This window comes from Acanthochromis polyacanthus, chromosome 3 (assembly GCF_021347895.1).
Source record: "Acanthochromis polyacanthus isolate Apoly-LR-REF ecotype Palm Island chromosome 3, KAUST_Apoly_ChrSc, whole genome shotgun sequence".
Lineage (NCBI taxonomy): Eukaryota > Metazoa > Chordata > Actinopteri > Pomacentridae > Acanthochromis > Acanthochromis polyacanthus.
In genome coordinates, this window is record NC_067115.1 from 31,932,649 (window position 1) to 31,958,421 (window position 25,773).

The window sequence follows — 25,773 nt, forward strand, 5'->3', positions numbered from 1 at the left end:
CATGATCTATAATTAGTAACGAAAATGAGGCCTGGATGGAAAAACGGTTAAATTTTCATGTGACTGTCTCTTTTCCCTCCAGGCCACAAGAAGAGGAAAAAATCTCGCGAAGGAGAGAAGACACCCGAGGACATTTCAGAGCAGCCGCTGGTGCAAACCTAGCAGAGAGTGAGAAACGGACCTGAACACTCCATCGTCTGATGGTTCTTTAAGCTGTTTGTAAAGACGACGTGGTTGCAGAACTATCAGAGTTTTATCTGAAAACACACTCCACACGACCATGAAGTGGAGCCGCTACCGGGAATGTTCTGCACATGTGGACGAAGGACACAAATTCACCAGAAAACACAAGGAGCGGCTTTGGTAATATGCATTAAAGCAACCTTTTCTATGCTTCCTTATGCCTCTCCCTCTTGATTCACAACTGCAGAAAAAAAAACCCTATAAACACATTTTAGCTTAAAAAGAAAAGCAATGTGCATCAGACTGTAGTTTCTCATCATCTCTGCTCGTATATAAAGGAATGACTGTGAATGTAAAACATTTGTAGAACACAAATAAGAGTTTTTTATACACTACTTACATGTGATCACGTCTCCAATGGAGCAAAAGGGAACGATGACACACAGGAAACAGAAGGAAGACGCCAAAGATGTGCTGCTTTGTACGTACTGCTCCAAAATGCACAGGACAAACCAAGGTACACCACTCCATTTGTGTTGCCTGATTACTACTTGGTACAAACTAATTACTCTGTCAAGCAACACGGCAGAGTTATGTGACATTCAGCGTTGGTTTGTCCGTCTGTCTGTTAGCAACATTACTCAAAAACAGAATAACGGATTTGGATGAAATTTTCGGGGAAGGTCAGAAATGACACAAGGACCAAGTGATTAGATTTTGGCAGTGATGAAGCTTATAGTCTGGATCCACGGATTTGTTATAGATTTCAGTATCATTGCGAGATAGCAGCACAACGTCACTGTAACCATGACAACTGAACGCTACGTCAGCTGCCTGCTGACGATCGCATGATTGTGATCCTACTACAAATCCACCGCTGTGGACTTATGAGGATTTATCGGTCAGAAATGATACAAGGAACAATTGATTAAATTGTGGGTGTGTTTGTGAGTCCCATCAATTCCCACCTCCGGCTACGTACAGTTGCAAGAAAAAGTATGTGAACCCTTTGGGATTACTTGGACTTCTGCATAAATTGGTCATGAAATGTGTTCTGACCTTCATCTAAGTCACAACAATAGACAAACATAGTCTGCTTAAACGAATACCACACAAAAAATGACATGTTTTCATGTTTTTCTTTAACACAACTTGTAAACATTCACAGCGAAGGTGGGAAAGCATGTGAACCTCTGGATTTAATAACTGGTTGACCCTCCTTCGGCATCAATAACTTCAACTAAACATTTCCTGTAGGTGCAGATCAGACAATGACAACGATCAGGAGGAATGTTAGACCATTCCTCTTTACAAAAATGTTTCTGTTCGGCAGTATTCTTGGGATGTCTGGTGTGACTCGTGATTAAGATCCCACAGCCTCTCAATTGGGTTGAGGTCAGAACACATTTTATGACCAATTTATGCAGAAATCCAAATAATCCCAAAGGGTTCACATAATTTTTCTTGCAACTGTATTTAGGTCATAAAAAAATGCTACATTTCTGACAATGCCATATGGGGGAATGAACAGCCTTGGTGGAGTACTGCACTCTCTGAGTGCTTTTCTTGTTAGATCTATAGTCTGTAATGTAGAAACATGATCTTTTTATGTTGTTTTTTAAATCAACAGAAAAGTATTTCATATTTAGATTGGCTTTGAATGTCTTTTACAGATTTCTTCAAAATGCAGATGGACACATTTTTCACTCAAGTACAAAATATGGCCAAAAATATGTGGACATGCTGGGAAATCTTAAGCAGAGTGGTAATCTTTTCAACAACAGTGTGCTTCTAACCCAGTGACACATGCTCATAGCCACATCCTTTAAAGCTACTTAGTATCTGGGCTTTTGGAAGAATAACAGATTCAGCTGTTAACCAAGTGTTTTTGGTTGTGGAGTAAACTTTCTGAGTTTAATGAGGTTATTATAATCAGAGCTGTCAGCCTCCTGTTTATGGATCTCCATACATTTATTTCCAGAAAATCATCTGTCAAAAGTGAAGTGCAGACGCATTGAAAGAACAATTACACCACCGTTCTAAAGTTTGGGGTCACACAGACAATTTCATGTTTTCAGTGTAAACTTCACACTTTTATTCATATGCTAACATAACTGCACAAGGGTTTTCTAATCATCAGTGAGCCTTTCAACACCATTAGCTAACACAATGTAGCATTAGAACACAGGAGTGATGGTTGCTGGAAATGTTCCTCTGTACCTCTATGGAGATATTCCATTAAAAATCAGTCATTTCCATCTAGAATAGTCATTTACCACATTAACAATGTCGAGACTGGATTTATGATTCTTTTAATATTATCTTCATTGGAGAAAAAGCTTCTCTTTTAAAAGCAAGGACATTTCTAAGTGACCCCAAACTTTTAAATGGACTCGTGTAAATATATATAATAGTTTATGTTCAGCTTTGTTAACATTAGAGCTGTATCTACTGGCAAGAAAGTGAAATGTTTGAACTACTCTTTTAACTTGACGTGTCTCTGAACAGCTCTGTAATGAGGTTGGTTCACTGGATTCATTCACAATCACAGAACAAGAACAGCTTCTGCCACATATTGCTTCATTTTCGTGACAACTTTGAATCATTCTGTTGCTTATTCGGCTGAATTCTCCGTATTTATCCAGGAATTCTGCGCAGTTTGTTTTATTTCCACAAATATGAATTGATTAGCCTTTTATACCTCATAAAAATGTTTCTACTATTGTTTCTTTTGTTTACATTTGCAAAGAATATCAGGCTTTGGCTGGAGCTCACTGTCTGCACACAGATTTTAAAGACTTGAGCTTTCATTTCACCTCAGAATAATTCTTCCCATGATTTCCTACCACTGAACCTCTTTAAATAATAATCACTTGAGCTGCACTTTCCATATTAGAGCCATTTTCAATTATAAATGAATCTCATTATTTTAGTTTTTGATTTATTTAGTGGAGGTGAAATGGAAGTGAGCTTCTGGCTGCAGAACACAGGATCTCTTCTCTCATATATGACAGGATATATGACATTGGGTTTATGAAATCCGCACCATTTACATCATCTAACTGAACCTCTTTAGATTCCCTGACTCAATATATCAACATGTAAGCAGATGATGTGGTCCTGTTCTACTTCTAATAATAATTAATTGATCTGAAATCTTACTACATTTGTTATTATCTAAATTAAGCTTGGTTTTTTTGTTTCTACAAAAATGGGAGACAAAGGGCGTTAGAAAGTGAATCCAGTGTCGCTAATTGCTGTTTGCAGTGTGTATATTCTTTGCCTCCTGTCTGCATGGAGCTGAATGTGAATTTAAGGGTTATTTTGTGAAGATTTTGAATGTCCTCTAACATAATATGATTCTATGTAACATGATGTAAAGATACTGATTTAAATTTCACTACCCACCTTTTGTATAGGAGCAATACTGAAAGCACCTGATGCCATAGACCTTCTGGAAAAAGTCATATCACTGGACCACCTGTAGGCTGCTGTGGTTCGACTTACAGTGGTGGAAAAAAGTTCTCAGCATTGTCGGAATCAAAGTCAACAAACAACAGAGAATATGTTCAAAACTGAACAGAAAATAAATAAACCATCAAATTCATCATTAGTAGAGCTGCATTAGCACACAGTACAGCTTTAATCCTGGCTGCCGTGTTCCCTATAGGTCTTTCACACTATTTAGCGGTAATCTTGTCACATTCTACTTGAATTACTGCTTTCAGTTCTTCTAAATTCTTCGGTTTACGCTTTGAAACAGACCTTTTGATAATCCACCACAGATTTTCAATGGGGCTCATGTCAGCGGATTGAGCTGGCCTCTCTAAGACCGTGGATACTCCTGCAGCCAAGTTCTACTGGCCCTGGATGTGTTCAAGGGGCATTATTTTTTGAGACATCCAGTTTTGATCTCAACAGCAGCATGTGGTTTGGAGAATGTCACATTACTTCACAGAGTTCAATGTTCCATCACAGACAGTGAGATGACCAACACCAGCAGCACTCAGGCATCTCCAAACCATGATACTGCCTCCACCATGCTTGACAGTAGACACTGTACATGCTGGAGATAATGCTTCTCCTGGTCTTCTGCGTACCCTCACATTCGCAGGAGGAAGATGAAGCTGGAAACTGGACTCATCTGACCACAGAATCTTCTTCCAATTCCTGGCTGTCCAGCTCTTGTGTGCTTGAGCCCAACAATGCCGGGCTAGCCTCTGTCTCTCATTGATCAGGAGTTTCTTGACACCCTTGTAGGAGCTTCAGCCATGATCTAAAAGTCGTTCATGTACACTGCAGGTGGAACACTGGACACTAGTTTAGTTTGACCTCTGCTGCTGAAGCTCCTGTGATGTCATTTGGCGTTTTTCCTGCATATGCTGGTCAGGATGCAGTCTTGCTGAAGAAACCCTTGGATGCCCAGATCTTGGTTTGTCTTCCAGCCTGTTGGTTCATCTGTATTTCTGCAGTGTGTATCCAACTGCTGAAGGACTGCATCTGCACTTCCTGGCTATCTGGCAGCAGCTGTTCCATTCCTGGCTGAAAATCTGTATCTTCAGACGTATTTCCTACATTAGATTCCTTGTTTTAGCCATTTTTGTCTCTGATGAACTTTCAGATGTCCTGGCTTTATGCAGACATGAAGCACGGCAACACAAATTTTGTTTTTTAATAAAAAGCACGACCTTCATTAGTGGATCACTGGTACCAAAGTAACCCAATACCTAAAATGTATTATGTAATTTTATAGAACCAATCAATTTTAAGTTTTTAATGGCTTTATAAGGATTTGTTGACTATACTAAAAGAAATTGCACTTGAAGAGCTTAGAGTGATTTTTAATGCAATATTTCACAAATGCATGGGGGGATAGAAAACTTTTTTCCACCACTGTACATTCTATCGTTCTCTTTGTGCAGAAAGTTGATCCAGTTATAAAAAGCTCGGAGGTCTCGATTGCAGATGCTGCTGAACTGACAGACTCTGCCGTTCTTAAATTTGTGCCCTAAATCTTGCAGGCCTGTCTCTGAACCTGTAGTTTCTGTGTTTGTCTGCATGAGGGGACGGGATGGACGGGCGTGGCTCCGTCTCAGGATCAGATTTGTGCCACTGCAGCACCGAGGAGGAGGAGGAGGAGGAAAGGAGGGATTCAGGGAGGGATGCGAGAAAAGGGAAACCCACTGAGGTTAAATGTCTGACTGATATAGAAGCCTGCTCTGGCCTTGTTAGGAAAAACAATCAAAATCATCGACACCTTTTTGCATCCTAATTGAATTAACCTGCTGTGTCAACTTGTTATTCGAGGTTTTAAAGGTCTCGGCATGTCTGGATCACTGATTCTTATGAAGGGGAACAGTTTAGATGCAATTCTCAATGACAATCATCATATTTAAAGATCTCATTGGTAATAAATTTCAGCATTAACAGCCTCATCCTGTAATTTTAGCTGTCAGACACATGAGGCCGCTGAGGATGAACGTGTGGGAGGGGTGCTTTTGAACTCTGCTCATTGGTTAATGTAACGGGCGGCGAGGGAGAGAGGAAGCATCCCTCCTGGCTGCAGCACATCCAACCTGCTGAGTCACTTTGCTGCATTGGAGCGGCGGCCAATCAGAGCCGTCCTGCTGGAGGACGTTTGTGTTCAGTCCGTAGGTTTGATTCATATCTTCTATCTGCTCCGGATCTATTCGGTCTTTGGGGACATCAGGATGTCTCCTCATCACTGCTGTATTTTCATTTTTTCTGCTGTCTGGTGCTCAGTGGAAGTTTGTTTTGCTGTGTTTTGTAACGGAGACAGACCTGTGCAGCAGAGATTTATGGACAAAGTGTTTCTGGAAATATGACAACATAATACTTGTAAAATAGAACGCGACTATGGGATGGTATTTTGCATCAAAATATACAGAAATACAAAGTTCCACAACAAACTGAACAGCCTACTGTCGTCATTCTACATTTTCCCCAAATGAACTGATCCCACTAACAAGTACTTTGGAAAGTATTTTGTAATTTTTACTCTATTTATGTGATTATTCTAGTCAGTATTTACTCGGAGGACCAACACTTTAAATGAGCTTCACAACAGAGCGTGTGAAAGGGACATTTCCAAATGGGTATTTTAACTTTTAGAGTAAATTTTGCTGATAATTCTGCACATTTACCTAAAAAAAGAGAGAAATCTGAGTGCTTGGTAATCAACCCTGACACTTTAATCATCTCTTAGAGCTCTCCTGTTTTCCAAAAATCAGTAAAGCACCACCAGCACATTGCTTGTTTTGGTGTGTTTGCTGGATTTATAGACAAAAATGCACAATATTGTCCGCTTAGTCATCCGTAAGTTGAACTCACGTTGTATTTTCAGAAAAGGCCCACAGTGTGTGTGAATATCCAGCATCCACATACTGTCTAATGGTTGCAACAGGAGAAGACACTCATTCATCCCAGGACAACCAGTTATGGAAGTCTTTGTTTGTTTTAATCTGAGACCTAACAGTTCCATGACAAACATTGATATCAACATTGATATGTTGATGTAGGCAAATGGTTGTCTGAGCCTGTTTTTTTTTTTTTTTTTGCTTTCTTTGGATATGCAGCTGGAGCTAAGCTATAAAGAAAAAATAACACAAAAATTATAGAAAAAAAAGCACAAAAAGTATTGAATATTTAAACAGATTATACAAAGTGAGAGAGAAAAAAAATGGTTTCAATGAAATCTGAGGTTATAGTAAAGAAAAAAGTCTGGACTTGCTTCAGTGAACACAAAGAGAACTACAGCCTGAGCTCATATCACAGGATCACTTACCACAAGCAAAAACTAAACATTTGACCTTCCAACTTGCTTGAACCCGAGCATCATAGGCAATGGGTCCGTGTATATTTTGGTAATTGGATTTTCCATTCGGAAACGGGTAAGAACAAAAAATGAGTGGTTATTTGATTTTCATTTTAAAATACAAAAAATAAAATTGAATTACAAGGCGAATCCGGACCAACACAGCTCTACGTTTTTCTGCCTCCGAGTGGCTTAGCTGCAGTTTATGATTTAAATCTGTTATCTGGTCACAGTCACAACATCTGTACCTGTGTCCTGAGCAGCTGCAGATGAATCTTCCTTTGTAGTTTACTCTGAAGGAGTCTCTCCTTCCTCAAAGAACTGTGATGCCAGAGACAGAGTTACTGATTATCTGACAAATATAACACAGCTGTTAATTAATTCACCCCCACAAGGTGCTGCACCAACAGAAAAGACACATCATAGCAACACTACCAGTCCACGTTGTAATGATTAATTGTTCCCTCAGTGGAGACTCTGCAGCTCACACTAACATGCCCACTCCCTCTGAGCTACATGAGGACACTTGGTTTAGCTGCTGTTCAGCTGTGATTCAGCTCAAACACTGTGGCTTAATAACCCCTCTAGCAAATACTACACTTTTTTTTTTGTTAGTAACATGGCCATATGGTGTTTTTGCATCTTAAAAAAGGCAGCCAAAGCACTTTTGTTCTGTATTATACTGATAACAGCTTCAAAGGCAACAAACAGAAGGAAACATCATCATTATTCTGCTTTGATATCAGTTCCAGGTTCAAACAAAAAGCTTCAAAAGCTTGAAGAAGCTCTGCACTTGTTGGTGAACACAGCTAAGCGGATAGATTCCCTTTAACAGTTGCTAGAGATCAAGCACAGAGCAAAACAAGGGTGACATCTGGACTCGTATTAATGAAGTGCAAATAAACACAACTCCAATGAATTATGTTGTTTAAATACTGCAAATGAGTAAATAAGCAGTGGTTTGCTGGGAAAGAAATGATAGATGGTGTTCATGGCACTAATTAGGGGCTCGGGCATGGAACATGCCAGAGCACCTATTGTTGTCCCGCGGAGTTTAGGTTTTATTATTCTTCTTCCGCCTAAACTTTGGCTCCGTATTTCGCCTAGGCCTTTGACAAATCACACACAAATTATATATCGGCTCGTGCGGTTTTATCGGGAATCGATGGCTATGACTTTTCTAAGACATTCATTCATATTTGCCAGAGTTATGAGCAAAAAACTGCATTAATTTTCCACATACACATGAATGGGATTACTGAATCACTCAGACTGAAGACTCACCTGTTTTCACAACGCCACTGCTTTGCCCTACTTTGACCTAGAAACGTCATTTAACCATCAAAACGTAGTGATTTCTCTTGTCTACGCAGGGATGTATTTTATGTCATGCTAACATTTACAGTTTTTGCTCAGTGAGTCCTCAAAAAAGTGAAAATTCTCAAAATCTGCTCTCTTTAGAGTGTGTCACGTGACTTTGCAGAGTGCAGGAGAGATGCAAAATCCGCCTAAAACTTTCACGATTGAATCGCTCTCACGACCAAACCATAAATGCTAGGGAAATGAAATTCGGCCAGATCGTAAACAATTTTCCTGGGATTCAAATGAATCCAAGTTTGAAGACCTAGCTCTTTCTGAAGTGAAATGGCAGGCAGCAGTTTAGACCAAAGTTGCACCGTTCTCTCCATAGGAACCAATGTAAACTGAATCATCTGCCTCACGGAGGGACAGTGTTTTTTAAATCGCTGTAACTCGGTCATTTCTCACAATATTTGGAAAATAATTACATTTATGGTTAGCCACGGCCTTCCTCTCGCTCACAGTCATTTCGGTTTTCAGCTAGCATTCACGGTTAGCCCACAATTAGCGCCAGAACGAGACGTTGCGCGGTGCTGCTGAGAAGCACTTTTTTGCTGTCTGTGGCAGGCACCGTTGCTATGGGGGCCCATAGCAACCGCCCTTACACACGCGCAGGCATGCTCCCACGCACACACACAGACTCATTGGTGTGCCACACCCACCTTCACACCCAATACCTCCACAGGAGCTGCATTTCATCCTGAAAATCACTGAAACCTCTCAGCTTCACACAGCCTTTAGAGCAGGGGTGTCAAACTCAGTTCCAACACACCTGATTCAAATGATCAGGCTCGTTATCAGGCTTCTGCTGTCCTTGATGATGAGCTGATTATTTGAATCAGGTGTGTTGGAAGAGGGAAACATCTAAAACATAGAGGATAGTTGACCTCCAGGAACTGACTTTGACACACCTGCTTCAGAGTAACTCCAATCCAAATGTTGACCAGGTGAGATCTTCCTGTCTTTCCCTTTCAAAATAAAAGCACAGCACAATTTCAAAATAAAAGCCTGCGATGGGCCTGAAAACACCACTTAAATCTCTCAGCTTCACACAGCCTTTACAATAACTCCAGTCCAAATTTTGACCAGGTGAGATCTTCCTGTCTCTGCCTTTCAAAATAAAAGCACAGCACAATTTCTAAATAAAAGCCTGCGACAGACTGGAAATGCCAGTTAAACATCTCAGCTTCACACAGCCTTTACAGTAACTTCAATCCAAATTTTGACCAGGTGAGATCTTCCTGTCTCTGTCTTTCAAAATAAAAGCACAGCACAATTTCAAAATAAAAGCCTGTGACGGACCAAAAAATACCCCTCTCCTGCCCAGCTCCGGACATGCACACATCCCGAGCCCCTCCCACGATTTCCGCGAGCGGGAATTGTCTAGTGTTGTTTTCACTGTATCTAATGGGGCAAACAAGTTAAACTGACGAGGAAAATTGGGTTAAATGAAGTCACATTGCGTGAAGTTAAATTCGGTTTTGTTTTGCTCCATTCTGTTTCCATCCATCCTTCATCTATACACCACTTAGTCCTCATTGGGGTCACAGGGGGATGGAGTCTATCCCAGCTGACTTAGGGTGAAGGCAGGAGACACCAATAGAAAGTGCTAACCACTGTGCAGCCCTGGTTCAAACATGTATGACTAAACTGCTCCAATATTACAACTTGCCACTGTGCAGAGCAGCTTTACAATATTCTAGCAGAGCTGTAGGTGAGCTGGTGTGCTTGAACTACAAGTGAGGAGAGGCGGGTTCAGAGATGTGCAGACTGTAATGTTTTATTTTTCTTGGAATGAAAAAAAAACCCTGTTTATATATGTAACTTTGAGCTCTAGTCAGATGCTAAGCAACAGAGAAAGAGCTCTGGTGTTCCTGAGCTCAAAATGAAGAAGACAAAATCAGCTTTCAAATGTAAAATTGCAGATTTTCTCCCAAATTTTGTACCTACTCTCTTTAGAAATGTAAACATTTGCAAAACTGTACTGCCTTGAGAGCATAGAGAGAGAAAAAAAAACACAGTGATGGGTCAGTTCCTGTGGTGTATAATTTATTTCAGTAGCACACATATCGCTGTGTGCTGTTACAGACAACACTGAATGAGCAGTGTGGCAAACGACAGGCTCTGAGGTCTGATCGGAAAGGCTCCTTACAGCAACCGACTTTACAGAGGCTTTGTGCAACACAATAAGGACACTGCAGGGTGACAAAATAACACATAGGAGAGGTGATTTTTGTTCACTGATGGCACACAGAGTGAATTTGTTAGCTTGGTGGCTAAACAAGCTCTATAATCTGTTAGGCTGCAACATGTCTGACAAGGCAACACTTAAACATCACCTGTGAGCGACCTATTACCTGGTCACGACAGAGATGGTAACCGTTGAACTCTTAATGCCCTTCATTAGGCTTTAACATAACAAATGTCTTGAGATTGTGCCTTTTAGTAGTCATAAACTCAACAATAACACACAGTGTGACACAGATTACAGTACCAGCTAATAGCAGTTTGTAATCCTGATCTATTACAGTGATTTGTTGCAGTCAAAGAGCTGAAGTGAAGCTGCAAATCAGTGGAAATAGCAGGACCTCTAACAGAGATTACATCTATTTACATCAGTTTACCTGCACTGCCTTTTGTTCAACACTACTATAGTTGAGGAAGCATAAAAGTTTCATTCAGAATCCTCCCGTCTAACATTTCCTAAAGTCAGAATGTGAATTTTAAAACCAGAAATGAATTGGTTGAGATAAAATTGGTCAGTTTGCAAATGATGAGACCCGGTTAAAAGGATAAAAGACATTCTAACTTGTATACATCGAGTTATGGAGCTCTGACAGCAGTGAGGCCTGGCTGTGTGCGTTCAAGTCTTTCGAAAACCATTGCACCTCCCAGAAGTTTATACTTCAATAGAGAACAAAAACACACCTGTCCTCCCATTGGTTCAACAGCAAAATCCCTGCAGCCGTTTAACCAATCAGAGGACAGGGTAAGGGGGGGGGGCACAGAGGGGTGAGGGGGCACAGACACGATGGTACTTCCTGTGGCGTACATGAGGAGGGAAGCGGGCGGACAGAAGCGGCCTCTACTGGATTTTGGTGACGGCTTCGTGGATGGACTGAGCGACATAGTCGATGTTCTTGGAGGTCAGACCGCACATGTTGATGCGCCCGCTGGCCATCAGGTACACGTGCTTCTCTTTGATCATGAACTCCACCTGTTTGGCTGCAGCACAAACGACAACACAGTGTCGGTCAGAAAGTGTGCAGCAGAACAACAGCTGTATCCATTAACCTGCATTTTCTGGAGCTTTCCTGTACATTTCAGTGAGCAAACTTCATTCATGAAATGGTCCATAATATCAATCATCTATACACCACTTTATCCCCATTAGGGTCGGAGGGGCTGGAGTCTACACCAGCTGACTTACGGTACGTGTCCACTGGATCCATCAGAAAAACTTTCCGCTGTGTAGAATGGCTGCGTCTCCCTGCAGCTCTTTTGCATGAAGTAGACCCGACTTCTACTTTATGCAAATTCAGAGTACAAAGGTCTGGCGCATCATGAAACTTTGGCCAAACGTCTAAACTAGCTGTCGTTGAACGACAACGAGGACAGATTCAGCAACTGCAGCGGTTGTTTCTCACCTCAAATGCTTTCACAAATACTTCTCGCTCGAGTGTTTCTTCGTAACAAAAGAGAAAGTTTGTGACTGAGCCACCATGTTGGTCTGATGCATCTACCAGACTGAAGCTGAAAACACTTTCATGTGACCAGTAGTGACCCGCCCAGCAAGCAAACGATATTCAGATGCTGCACGTTTACATGTGGGAAAAACAGATCCAGTGGACACGTACCATTAGGGTGAAGGCAGGAGACACCTGGACAGGTCACCAGTCTATCACAGAGCTACATATAGAGACAAACAATCACACTCACTCTTAAATAATACTTTGGTGGTTTTGCTAGGACCCCCTTTGTATTCAAATTGGCTTCTTTCTTAAAGTCCAAAATGACTTCAGTGAGTATGATGTTGTCATAACTGACAGAGATCATGAAAACAAACTGATAATCCCAGTATTTCCCTGAGAGTAGCTGGATGTATTTGCATGTTCTTTGTGTGTTCTCCACTCACGGTTCAGGCCGGTGAAGCTGAACATCCCGATCTGCTGAGTGATGTGGTCCCAGGTCCCTGGGGTGCCCAGAGCTTGCAGCTTGGACTTCAACTGATCCCTCATCAGCAGGACCCGGTCTGCCATGGTCTTTACATTAGCCTTCCTACAGAGTGACAGAGGGGAAGCACACAAGACAGGAAATAAGAATAACCATCAGCTGACAAAGACTGTATTTAACAGCAGAAAGCTCCAGAAATAATGACTAGTACAATGAGACTTTGAAGTCCTCTCCCTAGCTAACAAGAAACGCACTCAGAGAGCGCAGTACTCCACCAAGACTGTTCATTCCCCCATGTGGCATTGTCAGAATGTCAGCATGGCGCCTGGTTTATTCACCCCAAAGCAGAATCATGTTTGTGACAGTTATGTGGAGACACAGCCTGCTGACTGCTGACAGCGTACCATTCTGCAAACAGTTCGGGGCAGTTGAGGGTCTTGCTGACGATGCGTGCTCCCTGAGAAGGTGGGTTGGACCAGGTCGTCCTGACAATCTTCTCCATCTGGGAAAGGATGCGGGTCAGGTTCTCGCTGTCCTGAGCAACCACTGTCAGGTTCCCCACTCTCTCATCTGATAAGAGAAAACAGTTTACATTAAAACACAGCATGAGCATTAGAACCTCCTGTGTGGATAAAATGGGTTCAGTTATTTTAGAGAAGGTCAGTTGTTTACTAGGCCTTGGACTAAAAATCTACAGAACTATATAAATATGTAGTGTGTCATATGTACTCACTGTACAGGCCAAAGTTTTTGGAGAAGGACTGAGCTACAAAGAGCTCGAAGCCCTCTGAGACAAAGAACCGGATGGCCCAGGCGTCTTTATCCAGACTGCCGGAGGCAAAACCTTGATAAGCGGAGTCGAAGAACACAAACAGATTCCTCCTCTGAAGAAGAGAGAAAAACAGTAGATAAAGATAAATAAATTATACAACATGAGAAAAGCACTCAGAATGCACAGTACTCCGCCAAAGCTGCTCATTTGTATCATTTCTGACGGATGAAATTTTTGACAAAAAATGTCCTTGCACTGAGCACTGGCATGTGTTATGCATGTGTATATTATGTACGGATACCGAATCACGTGACCTAAATATATCGCAGGCGGTAGGAATTGATGGGACTCAGAAACACCCCCACAATTTAATCAATTGTTCCTTGTATGATTTAAGACGGATAAGTCCCAATAAGTCCGCAGTAGTGGATTTGTTGTAGGATCACAATCATGTGACCATCTGCAGGCAGCTGATGTAGTGTTCACTTGTTGTTATGGTTACAGTACGTGTCCACGGGATCCATTTTTCTCACATGTTGTAAACGTGTTGCATGTAAAAACCGTCCGCTTGGTGGGTGGGTCACTATGTGGTCACATGAAAGTGCTTTCAGCTTCCATCCGGCAGACGTGTCAGAAAATATGGCAGCTCAGTCGCAAACTTTCTCTTTTATTATAAAAAAAAACAGTTCAGCGAAAAGTATTTCTGAAAGCATTTGAGGTGAGAAATAAGCTGCTGAATCTGTTCTCATTTTAGTGCGACGACAACTAGTGTAGATGTTTGACCAAAGTTTCATGATGTGTTGGACCTCTGTTCGCTCCACTGAATTTGCAAAAAGTAGCATTGAGCCTTCTTTATGTGAATGAGCTGCAGGGAGAGGCACCGGATCACAGCTAAAAACCCTTCAAGACAGAACCAGCATTCAGTGCAGTGCGCTTCACATAGACAATAAACGGGAGACGTGAAATTGACGGATCCTGTGGACATGTACCATTACAGTGACGCCGTGCTGCTATCTCACAATACAGAAATCTTTAACAAATCCGTGGATCCAGACTATAAGACACATCACTGTTAAAATCTAATCACTTGGTCCATGTGTCATTTCTGACCTTCCCTGAAAACTTGATCCAAATTCGTTAGTCTGTTTTTGAGCAATCTTAGTAACAGACAGACAGACGCTGATTGTCACATAACTCCTCCGCGTCAATAAAAGAAAACCCTCAGAATAGAGTTCAGTTTAAAGAGCAGCACCACATCCTGGTGTGATCTGACAAACACCCGTTTACCTTCATGATCTCTGCGATCTTCTTCCACTCCTCCTGGGTCGGGTCGGTGCCGGTGGGGTTGTGTGCACAGGCATGGAGGACGAAGATGGAGTGTTCTGGAGCTTTCTGTTAAGAGAGAGAGAGAGAACATCATAAAAGACTAAAAGGATCTTTTGTCACTTTTAACAATCATGATCTGATATTTTTCTTTATCCTCTTTTGGGTCCTTAAACTAAACAGCAGTCTGATCGTCTTCCTGCTTTCTTCTAAAGGTTTGGGAGGGCTGACAAAGAATAATGTTCAGGAAAAACATTGAATCCTTGAAGTAAATATGGTATGCAAGTGGTCAATGTGTTTTTTTTTTTTTTGATTTAACACAAAACGAAAAGCTCTACCTTCAAAGGTCACTAATTAACTTGAAAATGCAGCTACACAACAGGATTTTGGCAGCTGTGTGAGGCTGTTAATCAGCAGCATGTGACAAACAAGATAAAACAGGATTAAAAAGTACAAAAGCCACAGGACTGATCAGGACTCAGTCACACAAGACGCTCCAACAACACTCCTGTTACATCTCACATGACGTCATTATGATCGTGTAAAAATGACAGAGAGCAAACTCGCAGTCTCTCCTCACCTCCAGGTCATCCTGGAATCCAGTGAAGTCCAGACCCCTCTTAGCAGCATCCCAGTAGTGGTAGGGGCGGATATCTTTGAAGCCAGCGTCAGCAAACACAGCATTGTGGTTTTCTGGAGGAAAGACGAGCATCACTCAGCAGATGTTTAACACATCTGAACAGCAGTCATTACCAACACCGCTCGCTTGATTATGAACCAGAAATTATTTCAACTACCACGTCAAAAAAATGTGGGAGAACAGAACATTAAAGTTTATTTTAAGGCTGCAGCAAAGACTTGGAATGTTTCTGCTGACTTTGTTCCCATTCTGCAGCAGCTGTTTACTAACCCCAGGTGGGTGCTGAGACGTATACGGGTGTGGATGTGTTGTTGACGCCGTTGTACCACCGTCGCAGGAACTCTGCCCCGATCCTCAACGCTCCCGTCCCCCCCAGAGCCTGGACGCCTCCAACCTGAGACACAAAACAGCAGCAGTGAAGCAGGAGGAAAGAGAAGTCAGAAGAATCAGTTCCGTAATACAGAAGATGAAGCAATCCATGTACCATAATCAGACATACTAACAGCAGACGCCCACACAGCTGATTTACACCATCTGAGCTCTAATACGTCATTCCAGAAGAAATAAAAACAGCAGAAAAGACAAGAAACAAACATTTAGCGCTCCACAAATGCCCCTCACAAAAATACATTGTCTTATTACTCAGTCTGAGGTACAAACACCCACCCTGTACCATTAAATATCTGAAATGCAGCATTTCTGTGGAGAACTATTCTGGGAACACCGACATATTTACACGTGAGAAGCTGCAGAGAAATGTTCTGCTAAAGTAGCCGGATGATGACTGAACAGGTGAAATAACACAAACTACAGCTGACGTAGAAAACATTAAACAAAAGCATCTAAATTCACTCTGCAGCCAAGTATGATCCTCACTGCATGATGAAATGCATTGTGGGTATAAAAGTGTGCCATTTAAAAACAGGAAACCTACAGCAAACACTAGGTTTTGTTGACACATTTCATATTTTTACCAACAGATGACACATTAAAGGACAAAAACACATTTGCTGGTCAATTCATATCCAGCATGTTCTTCAAAAATAGATGAGACGACTGTGCAAAGGCAGCATTTTCAGCTGAGAAAAACTGTAATTGTGCACTAATAAAGCATAGCACTGTGTACTTGCACACAGTGGACTTAAGCCTTATTAAGAAGACAAAAAGGCCCATTTATCAAACATATCACAGCTTTAATGACCTTTCATAACCAGCAAAGTCTCTTAACTTCATCCACTCCTTTCAGATCTATCCGGCTTTCAGACACATCAGGATTAAGATCAACACACAGATTACAGATCAGGTTTAAGTTAGTGGACTGTGAGTGTGATCACAAAGCCTGCTGAAATTAAAAGGAATCCACTCTTCCTTCTATCTGTTCAGTGTTTCCTGTTTATGCCTTTTATCAAGGCTACTGCAGTGATCTAGGACTGCTAAAGAGAGGCTTGTGTGAACACTGCTGATCCCTGTTAAGCGAGTAAGAGAGGAATTAAGGGCATTCACTGCAACCAAACCCCCTTTTCCTGCTTATAATGGCACATGTAAGTGTACATGGAATCATGTAATATGCATTTTAAAGCATGTCAGCCTTAACAGAAGATCTCAAGATACTCATCAGAACATCAGTAGAACTAGTGCAGATGTAATCAGAGTATCAGCAAGAGCCTTTTTGTTGAACAACGAAAACATTTCAGCACCGATGTATTCTCGGTCTGTTGCTTGGAGCAGCAGCTTTGAGACTTGATAAGTGAAGGATCTAAACTTTGACACATTTTAAAACACCGTGTTTTTAAATTAACGAAACAGAAAAGTGAAATAACATTTGAAGAAATGTTTAATGTGCTTGCAGCAGAGGGTGGCATTGACCTGTTTTCATTTGTAAAAAAAAAACATCTGCTTTTTGTTCGCCAAACTTTTGCATACAACTCCGTGTGCGTTGGTCTCACCCTGTTGTCCTTGATGGCGTCGCTGTCGTCTCCCAGGGCGACCTTGGAGGACGCAGAGCGGAACTCCGGCAGGCCGAGGATTGGCAGGTATTCGTGGTTCAGGCTTTCGTCCTCCACGATCAGCCGCTCCACCTTCTTCACCACCGGCAGCACCCAGGGCTGGCAGTCGTCAGTACGGTAAGCTGGAGGGGACACAAAGCAAAACAATGTTTGTTCAAGCAGCCACAGAGACTGAAGAAACACAGAATATTATTCACATCTAGATTTCACTTCATTGAAGACATACAAGCTCCTTTTTCCAATATATTTAGCAAGAAATATTGGTTTTACTCCTGACACAACAGGAAAAAAAACCCACTATGCTACTGTTTTTGCACCTAAATTTGCTATGTTTTTCATAGATAAATGTTCATGTTGCCCCCCCGCTATGCACCATCTCTAATAGGCAACAATACAACCTCACAGCCTGAAATAATCACACTGAAGGGAAACAAAACTGGAACTTAATCACATAAAATAACCGACACTCACTGAAGGTCCCTTTAGCAGCCAGGCTAGGCTAAAGTGTCACACACATCTGACTCCTTAAGAACTCACTAGTGCTGCTCTGGAGTTGTATCAAATATCAGGCCTTCAGTGCAGCTACAGACGGTCACCATGAATCAAAGGGCAAACCCACTGTAAAGGTCAGACGAGTGCATTTGGTGGTTTGGAATCAGTGAACAAACACTTACTATCAGTTAAACAAACTTGCTGTGTTTGATAAATGATTAAGAGGTGAAGAAGACCAATGCCAGTGTAGGATTTTTGACAGCTGACGCATGCTGGTAACTAATATTTGCTGGTAACTGACCTGTTTATTTCTAGTTCAACATACAACGAGAATGAACCTCATTCGGTAAATAGAGACAGCTTAAAGCTAAATCTATCCCTGCTGGCTGTGTGTGAACACTGTAGGTGAAGCTTTCAAAATTGGTTTCTTAACTCTGGCTAAACTGGTTTTGTGCACGTACTGTAGGCATGTTTTGGCAACGGGCGGCAAGGTTCGAGTCTACGTTCCACCACGAGAAAAGGTGAACTTTAATAATCCTGTAGCAGGCGGTGATCAGATCACCTAAACAATGAAAAGGATGAAGACTTAAGAAAATAATTTACAGCGTTTCTGTCACCGCAGTACAAACAGCCTATTAACTGAAAAGATGATGGTTCTTTCCAGATTTACACAACAATAAATGTTTGAGGGCATTTAGAACTTTATTACGGAGAGCATGACATGAGATTAGATATCTCATGATGCCATACGATACAGCTCAGGTGTCACGTTTATCTGGATCTGAAAGCTTAACTTGTGTAAAGATGAATGAAAATTAGAACCAATGCCTGTAAGCTTATATAGTGTAAAGAAAAGTTGCATACAGTCTCAGGGTCTGTAGAGTGAAGTCAATGTGGAAGTGGGTTAAATTTGCGATTCATCAGGCTGTGAAAAGAATTCTGATTTTATAGGAGTCAAAGAGGAAATTACCCCATTTCTCATTTAATTTGTTACTTCAGGAAGCATTTTCCCAACAGGTTTTTGATCTTAATTGCTAATTTTAGGACTTCTTTAATACAGCATCATGTTCATTTGGTAATTTATGGTAAAACTTAGAGCATTTTTTTGATCAAACATGTCGTATAAAGGCAGCATTGTGACAAAAGACAACATTCCTGTTTAGTGCAGAGCAAAGCAAGATCCCATTATGTTTTACAAAAATTGCTAATTTTACCATTTCCACTAAACTTGGGACTACTGTAACCTCAATACCAGTTGAAAAAAACCCCACACAATCTGATGCTTTATTTTCTTTAACATGTCGTTCAGCCTTTGTGTGCAGTGTTTTCAATTAGAGCTACGCCTCAATTGTTATGAATATCAAAAGACCAAGATGTTGACGCACGAACACCAAACTGAAGATTTCAAAACAGTACCCTAATGAGAGACACCACGGTCACTATGTCCACCTTTTATATACAGTCTATGGTTGGTTATTACAGTTTAGCAGACATTGTGAGGATGATAATACACAGACACAACAACACAGACTGCATTGTGTATTCCCCGATATGCTGCTAGTGTGGTACTTGGTGTAATCAGACTAAAGTTGTAGGATTACAGCAACACTCTAAACAAACCAGTACAATAAAAAAAGTTTAAAACATTGTCAGTGTTTGCATTTCTTTAAAAACAATCACAATCGCTGTGGGCAGAGCAAAGCAAAGAATGCAACTTTGCCGTTCCTTTAAAAGAGTGACAGAGGAATTTTGATGGATCATTTTCATGCAGTGTGAGGTGAAAATTGAGATTAAAAAGGCACAGAAGTCACAGAAAAATATCTAGCAGGGCTGCTTTACTGCGTGATCCAAATCCTCTGCAAATGTTGAAGTTTTCAGTATGGTCATCTGCTGCTTGGAGGTTGTTGTTGTTTTCCACAGTGAAGGGGATTATTAAGACATCAGAAGGGGAAGAGAAAGCTGTTTAAAATGCACACCTAATAGCAGGTCTTTACCTCGCAAGGTGAATCCATCCAGTAAGTCCGACCACAAACAGGGAAACATACTTTCTCCTTTGGGCTTCTAATAAGTCACAATTTCATCCTCTAGTTTCTGGTTTCTTTCATGACTACAGCAGTTACGTTCAGTCTGGTGGCTCTGATTCCTCTAAATCTAAACCAGGGGTCTTTAAAATACTTAAGGGCTCTGTTTTCAATGATATTTAATAGTCATCTGAGGTGTGGTTGTACAGTTCTAGCCATCAAAAAGCTGTCATACCATATTAGCAGCACTAATGATAGTTTCAGAGGAGTATAGGCAGCAAATACAGATGATATTATCCTCATCAATAGTCACTAAAATGAACTGCCAGCATTCAAACCAGCCGGATTGGTGAGATTAAAGATAAACATTCAGGTGCTTTGAGGTTACCCAGCTAGAAAATAATATAACTTAATGTTCCCTCTCGAAGATGACAAGAGGACACACATAACTCAATAAAAAGTGACTATGGTGCGTTCAAGGACACAGATGAACGACGGGGACAAATCATTAACATCATGTGGTCTCTTTAACGGGCGGGTTCGTGGCAGGTGAGACAGCAGTCACGACACAAGGCTCTGAAGTTAAATTCATCCAGTGTTAGAGATGTAGCAGGCGTAACGTTCATCTGAGCTCACTGGAGCAGGTTTACTGTGGGCATAGGGGGAAGCTAATATAGGTTCCGGTTTGTTAGCTTCAGTGCTAACTCGAAGGTCAAATCAAAGAGTTGCTAATGTGGGATAGAATAACACTGTAACCGCTCGAACACACAGGGCTGGATAGCTAGATGAGGACAGCAAACACAGGCGGCGGTAGAAGTTTTTGTTGGACCAGCCTATAGCCACTGTAAACTAGCCTAGCTTTAGCATTAGCCGATAGCTCCCGTCTCTTACCTCCGACTCCCAGATTCACCTTCTGTGGGTGGCTGTCCTCCCTGAAGTCGGCGGTCAGCTTGAAGACCGCTACGGGCGGGGCCTGCGGGACATCGCTGAAGACGGACATGGCTCACGGATAAGCGGGTGATCCCGGTGCGGTTCAGGAGGAAGAGACGGGGAGCAGGTGCTTACAGCGATGGGCAGAGAGAGACGGACCGGGTTCACCTTCAGCCCGCTGGTTCCGGACTGACAGAAAACAGGCGTCAGCCCGATGGCCAATAGGAAGACTCGTTACACCGAGGGTGGCCAAGAAACAACCAATGAGAGTGCAGTATTAAAAATAACACAATGTTTATTGTGTTTTTATTTCGGTTTTTATATTTATCGTGTTTCATTTATGTGGCATTTTTTCATATTTCGAGTTTTTTATATTTATTGTAATTTTATATGAATTACAGGATGTATCTATTGAAATTAACATGTGCAATACATAGAGGTACAGACAAGACATTTCCAGCAACCATCACTCCTGTGTTCTAATGCTACATTGTGTTAGCTAATGGTGTTGAAAGGCTAATTGATGGTTAGAAAACCCTTGTGCAGTTATGTCAGCACATGAATAAAAGTACGAGTTTTCATGGAAAACATGAAATTGAGTGGGTGACCCCAAACTTTTGAATGGTAGTGTACATGGAAAGAATTTGTACTGAAGGAAAAAACAATTTCTATCAATTTATTCAATTTTGCATTAAAAATCTAAATATATTTTACAAGCCGTTAATGGGTTTTGTATTTAAAAAAATGTAAATTTTTAACAAAAATATTAGCTAAAACTGTGAAATGACTGCAAATAATAATACCAAAGGACAAAAATACCTCAAACTTGTGATCAGAACAGAGAACAGTAACTATGTACACCTACTTTAATATTTTGTATGAACTTCATTTGACTGAAGCTGAACACTTATACAATATATAAGTCTTCAGTTCATGCTGCTTGACAGCCTTAAAATCAGAGATGATGCTTGATAACACGGTTAAACATTATAAGCGTAGTTGTAATAAAATTATTTATTGATGGCACTTATAGACCGATTTCTGTGACAGAGATTTTAAAGACATACTTTGTTGTATTTCCATGTGCCTTTCTTTGACATGACAGTAATAATGCTCAAACCTTCTGGTGACTATGACTGCATTCACCCTAAAACTATAAGTGAACATTGTGTAGTTGTTTAGCATGAATCCGGACTGGCAGGATATAGCTTAGTCTGTATTTGGACACTTGTATGCACACGCCACATGGATTATTATGATATCTGTCATAAAGATATATATATAATGATACATTTAATCCACATAAACATTCAGTGATAAGCAGCGAGAGCTTCAGATAAGCTCAGAGTGTTATCAGTGTCTGAGTGAAGAACTGATGACTATCTGACTGCAATGTGTCAAAACTGAACCACAAACCAGAAGAGCTGGACTTCTGCCACCAGATGTCAGTGTGGCTGTTCAGAGGAATGTGCAGAGTCACCGTCACTACAGACTCTCGGGTGGTTTCAGTTGCATTCACAATGCAAAACAGTTTACTGCAGCATCAAAACACGCAACTGAAATTACTACAAGTAGGTCCACTTTACTTTATCATTTTGATGGGTTAGATGTTAGTTTATGTCCCTGTACTCCACTGAAAGAGCCAGTTATTAGAGAAAATCTAAAATGAAAGTCAAAGCTGGTGAGTTAAAGATGTATTTTTTCCAATTTCCATCACACAATATAATGTAATATAATATAACACAATATATAATGTATATTGTTATGTTATGTTGACGATTGTCTGCTGTTACTTGTCTTATATCACGGTGAATTAAATGTTTTAATCATTGTGTGAGACAGACAGGGATGAGCAGATTACAAGTTTCAAACTGTTCGACTCGCAAAAATACAGTATCATATAATCAAGAGTTATATTTATGGACCTCAAATTTTTACCTTGTACTTAATTACTTCCCATAACTTTTCACCACAGCATACTGAAATTGATATTCGGAACTTATACAACAACAACAACAACAATAATAATAATAGTAATAATACTAATAGTAACATTTATCGTTTCACACACACAAACTGTGTCTCCTTATCTTTACTGTTAAACTTCGTAGAGACATCCAGATGTGTTTTTCTCTTCTCTCTACCTCTTTGTCCCTCTCTTCTGTTAGACATGAATCATGTGATGAACGGCCTCAGCTTCACTTCTGTTTTTCCTCCACTTCCAGCCCGTCTAAAGTACTGGTGATCTGAAGTGTGACTCTTTGACACACACATGCAACTACTTCTTTTCTCATTTGTGAAATCCGCAAGCCAAACTCCAATTCTAGCGTGTTAAACCAGATTCAGCGACGGTAAGCTTCTCTTTTTTTCCACATCTTCGACTCAAAACGGTTTTAACGAGGACAGCAGTAGAAAACACACTTCTCACTCTGTCATTACCAGAGATGATGAGGCCTCCTACTCTCGTCCACTTTTTCTTTTTCCGCCGCCTCTCCAAAAACACTCCGGTGAACCATCAACAGTGTTGGATTTCAAAGAAGCGAGGGGCTAATGCTCCTGGATGAAGCTGATTGAGTCAATTTGTCGACATGATGGACGTTTGCTCTCCTGCTCACTGCAGGGCAGACTGCAGGGCTGACAGAGGACTTCTCAAGATATTTTTCAGGGGATGTAAGGAAGAAAAAACAAGAGGGATGTTTGACTGCAGTGAGAGGTAGAGTGGGATTGACCTGCAGACCAAACCTCGATAGGACAAGCTGGAATCTCAATCAGGTTTGTGTCGAGTGCACTGATACCTGCTGGTAGAGTCAAGTGTACTTTACACGTTCTTTAGAAAACAATCAATATCCTTCTTTCTCTTTCTGCTTGAATCACACGTGGTGAAAGCAGTAGTGAGATACTTTACTATTTCTAGGAGAAGATAGAAGAAGCGTGCTTTGAAAATCTTCTTTTTGAAATTTTACTGAAGCAGGGTGTCAAACTCATCTTAGCTCAGGGGCCACATTCAGCCCAATCTGATCTCGAGTGACCAGTAAAATCAGAGCAAAATAAACTATAAATAAGAACAACTCCAAATTTTTCCTTTCTTTTCATGCAAAAAAGTTCACATTTAGGGAATTATCTTTTCACAAACATCATGAATAACCTGAAATTTATTAAGAAAAGTAAGTTAAATTTAAACAACATTATGCCTCAGTTTATCATTTACACATTAAAACTTCCAGATCACAGTGTCTACAAAGACACAAAACATTTAGTCACAGGTATTTGAACTGTATGATATAGTATTTTACTTTGCGTCAAAATGACAAAAGTCAGACAAAAAAAAGACAAAAAGCAACAAAAACAAGACAGGATATTACAAAAATGACACATGAAATGGCAAAAAAGTGGACCAACAGCACAAGAGGACACAGAAAGGAAACACAAAATGACAAAAACGAGAAACAAAACAACAAAAGCAAGAAACAAAATGACAAAAAGTGAGAGAAACGACACGAAAAATAGCAAAAGAGACAAAAATTTGCAACAGTAAATAGACACATGACAGAAGTGAGACAAAAAAGACACAAAATGACACAAAACAACAAATAAAGTGAAACAAAATTAAAAAATAAGACAAAAAACACAAGCGAGACAAAAAGGAAGCACAAAACAACAAAAATGACTAACAAAACTACAAAAACATGAGACAAATGACAAAAGTCAGACAAAAAAACAACAAAAACAAGACAAACTATTACAAAAATGAGACACAAATCGACAAAAGAACAATGAACAATGTGGCATTTTACTTTAAGATCAAAACAATTTGCCATGGTCTAGAAATTATTTTAAATTTATAGTTTTGCAAATTTACAATCTGCAGTTAATGTCTTCTCTGTAATTTTTACAAAGTCATCCCAAAGTCTGGATTGGACACTCTGGAGACCGCTTTTGGCCCGCGGGCCGCATGTTTAGCACCCCTGCTTCACAGAGACAATTCTAACAGTTGGAAGAACAGAAAAAAACTAAACAACAAAGATAAAGGCCAAGTCTTTTCCACACCCCTCAGCACAGACAAACGATGCACACACAGATCTCTTCATGCTAGAATATACATCATACACAACAAAGACGGATAAACTGAGGTAAGATCCCCCCAAAGGAAGAACTCCCCACAGCATAAAAGCCTTCCTGACCACTAGATATAGTTAGTGATAATGTCAGGCTTTTTCTTGGATGGTCTTAGATTATATTTATATTCCTTTCTTCATCTGAAGAAATCAAAAGACAGGATTTTGGGGGTATTTTGATGTAATTTGAACAAAAAAAAAAATCTTTGTTATTTTTTTTAATGATTTCATATACACAGAGTGATATATAGATTTATTCATTCACTCCTGGCCTAAATTTCTGGTAAATTATGTTAAGTGCCGACTAATACAATTACATAATAACTAACCAGCTATAAAAATGTGGTATCTGTCTAAAAGTTGATATTAACTGTAGCACTCACTAGGTCATTTTTTTCCACTACCGTTAGCTAATCATTGATGGTGACTGGTGATCTGACATCATTTCAATGTCAAGAAGTAATTAATTAATTAATGTTTCTGTGTCCGTGTGATTATTCCTGTGTATCAAGGTCAGCAGACCAACATAGCGCAGGGTTTCTGGTGAACTTAGAACTTCCCACTGTGTTTGAGCAGCTGACTGATGTATGAATCAAAGCACCTCCAGAATCCTGCTGCGACTATAATTACAACACTTCTAATGATTAATTTAAGCGTTTGTGGCTGTGGAAACCTGCTATTCTCCTCACTCAGCAGCCTCTCCTCAAAACAGTCACTCGTCACAGAGGGGTGTGGACAGAACCTCATGGACTTGGATAAAAGGCAAAGTTTGAGTGACCAAACGACACGCAAAGCAAGAACCGGCCTCAGCATTCTACAGCCATGGTAATCCTCTGTTCCATTCCTTTTCAGACGTGCACACAAACATCTGCAGACAGCTGTGAACTCTGTTCCATACATGCATAGTAGGTCATATGTGTGTAT

The 25,773-nt window shown here is 40.6% G+C and overlaps 2 protein-coding genes across 7 annotated transcripts in view; one reads left to right on the forward strand and one right to left on the reverse strand.

Annotated features, from left to right (window-relative positions):
- LOC110960430 (metal transporter CNNM1-like) overlaps positions 1 to 6,118 on the forward strand; it is a 73,050-nt gene extending 66,932 nt beyond the window's left edge. For all 6 annotated transcript variants that reach the window (XM_051946196.1, XM_051946199.1, XM_051946197.1 and 3 more), the window contains exon 10: positions 83 to 6,118. In XM_051946196.1, the coding sequence (XP_051802156.1) occupies positions 83 to 162 (80 nt within the window). In that variant the 3' untranslated portion in view covers positions 163 to 6,118. The remainder of the gene's footprint in view (positions 1 to 82) is intronic.
- Positions 6,119 to 10,409: 4,291 nt separating this feature from the next.
- On the reverse strand, positions 10,410 to 20,931 carry LOC110960431 (aspartate aminotransferase, cytoplasmic-like). The gene is made up of 9 exons (XM_022207669.2): positions 20,696 to 20,931; positions 17,232 to 17,413; positions 15,556 to 15,679; positions 15,226 to 15,338; positions 14,610 to 14,714; positions 13,284 to 13,434; positions 12,955 to 13,120; positions 12,513 to 12,655; positions 10,410 to 11,602 (listed from the first exon to the last, which is right to left on the reverse strand). Exons 1-9 carry the CDS (start codon positions 20,802 to 20,804, stop codon positions 11,463 to 11,465), a joined length of 1,233 nt encoding a protein of 410 aa, XP_022063361.1. The 5' UTR covers positions 20,805 to 20,931; the 3' UTR covers positions 10,410 to 11,462.
- Positions 20,932 to 25,773: the final 4,842 nt, after the last annotated feature.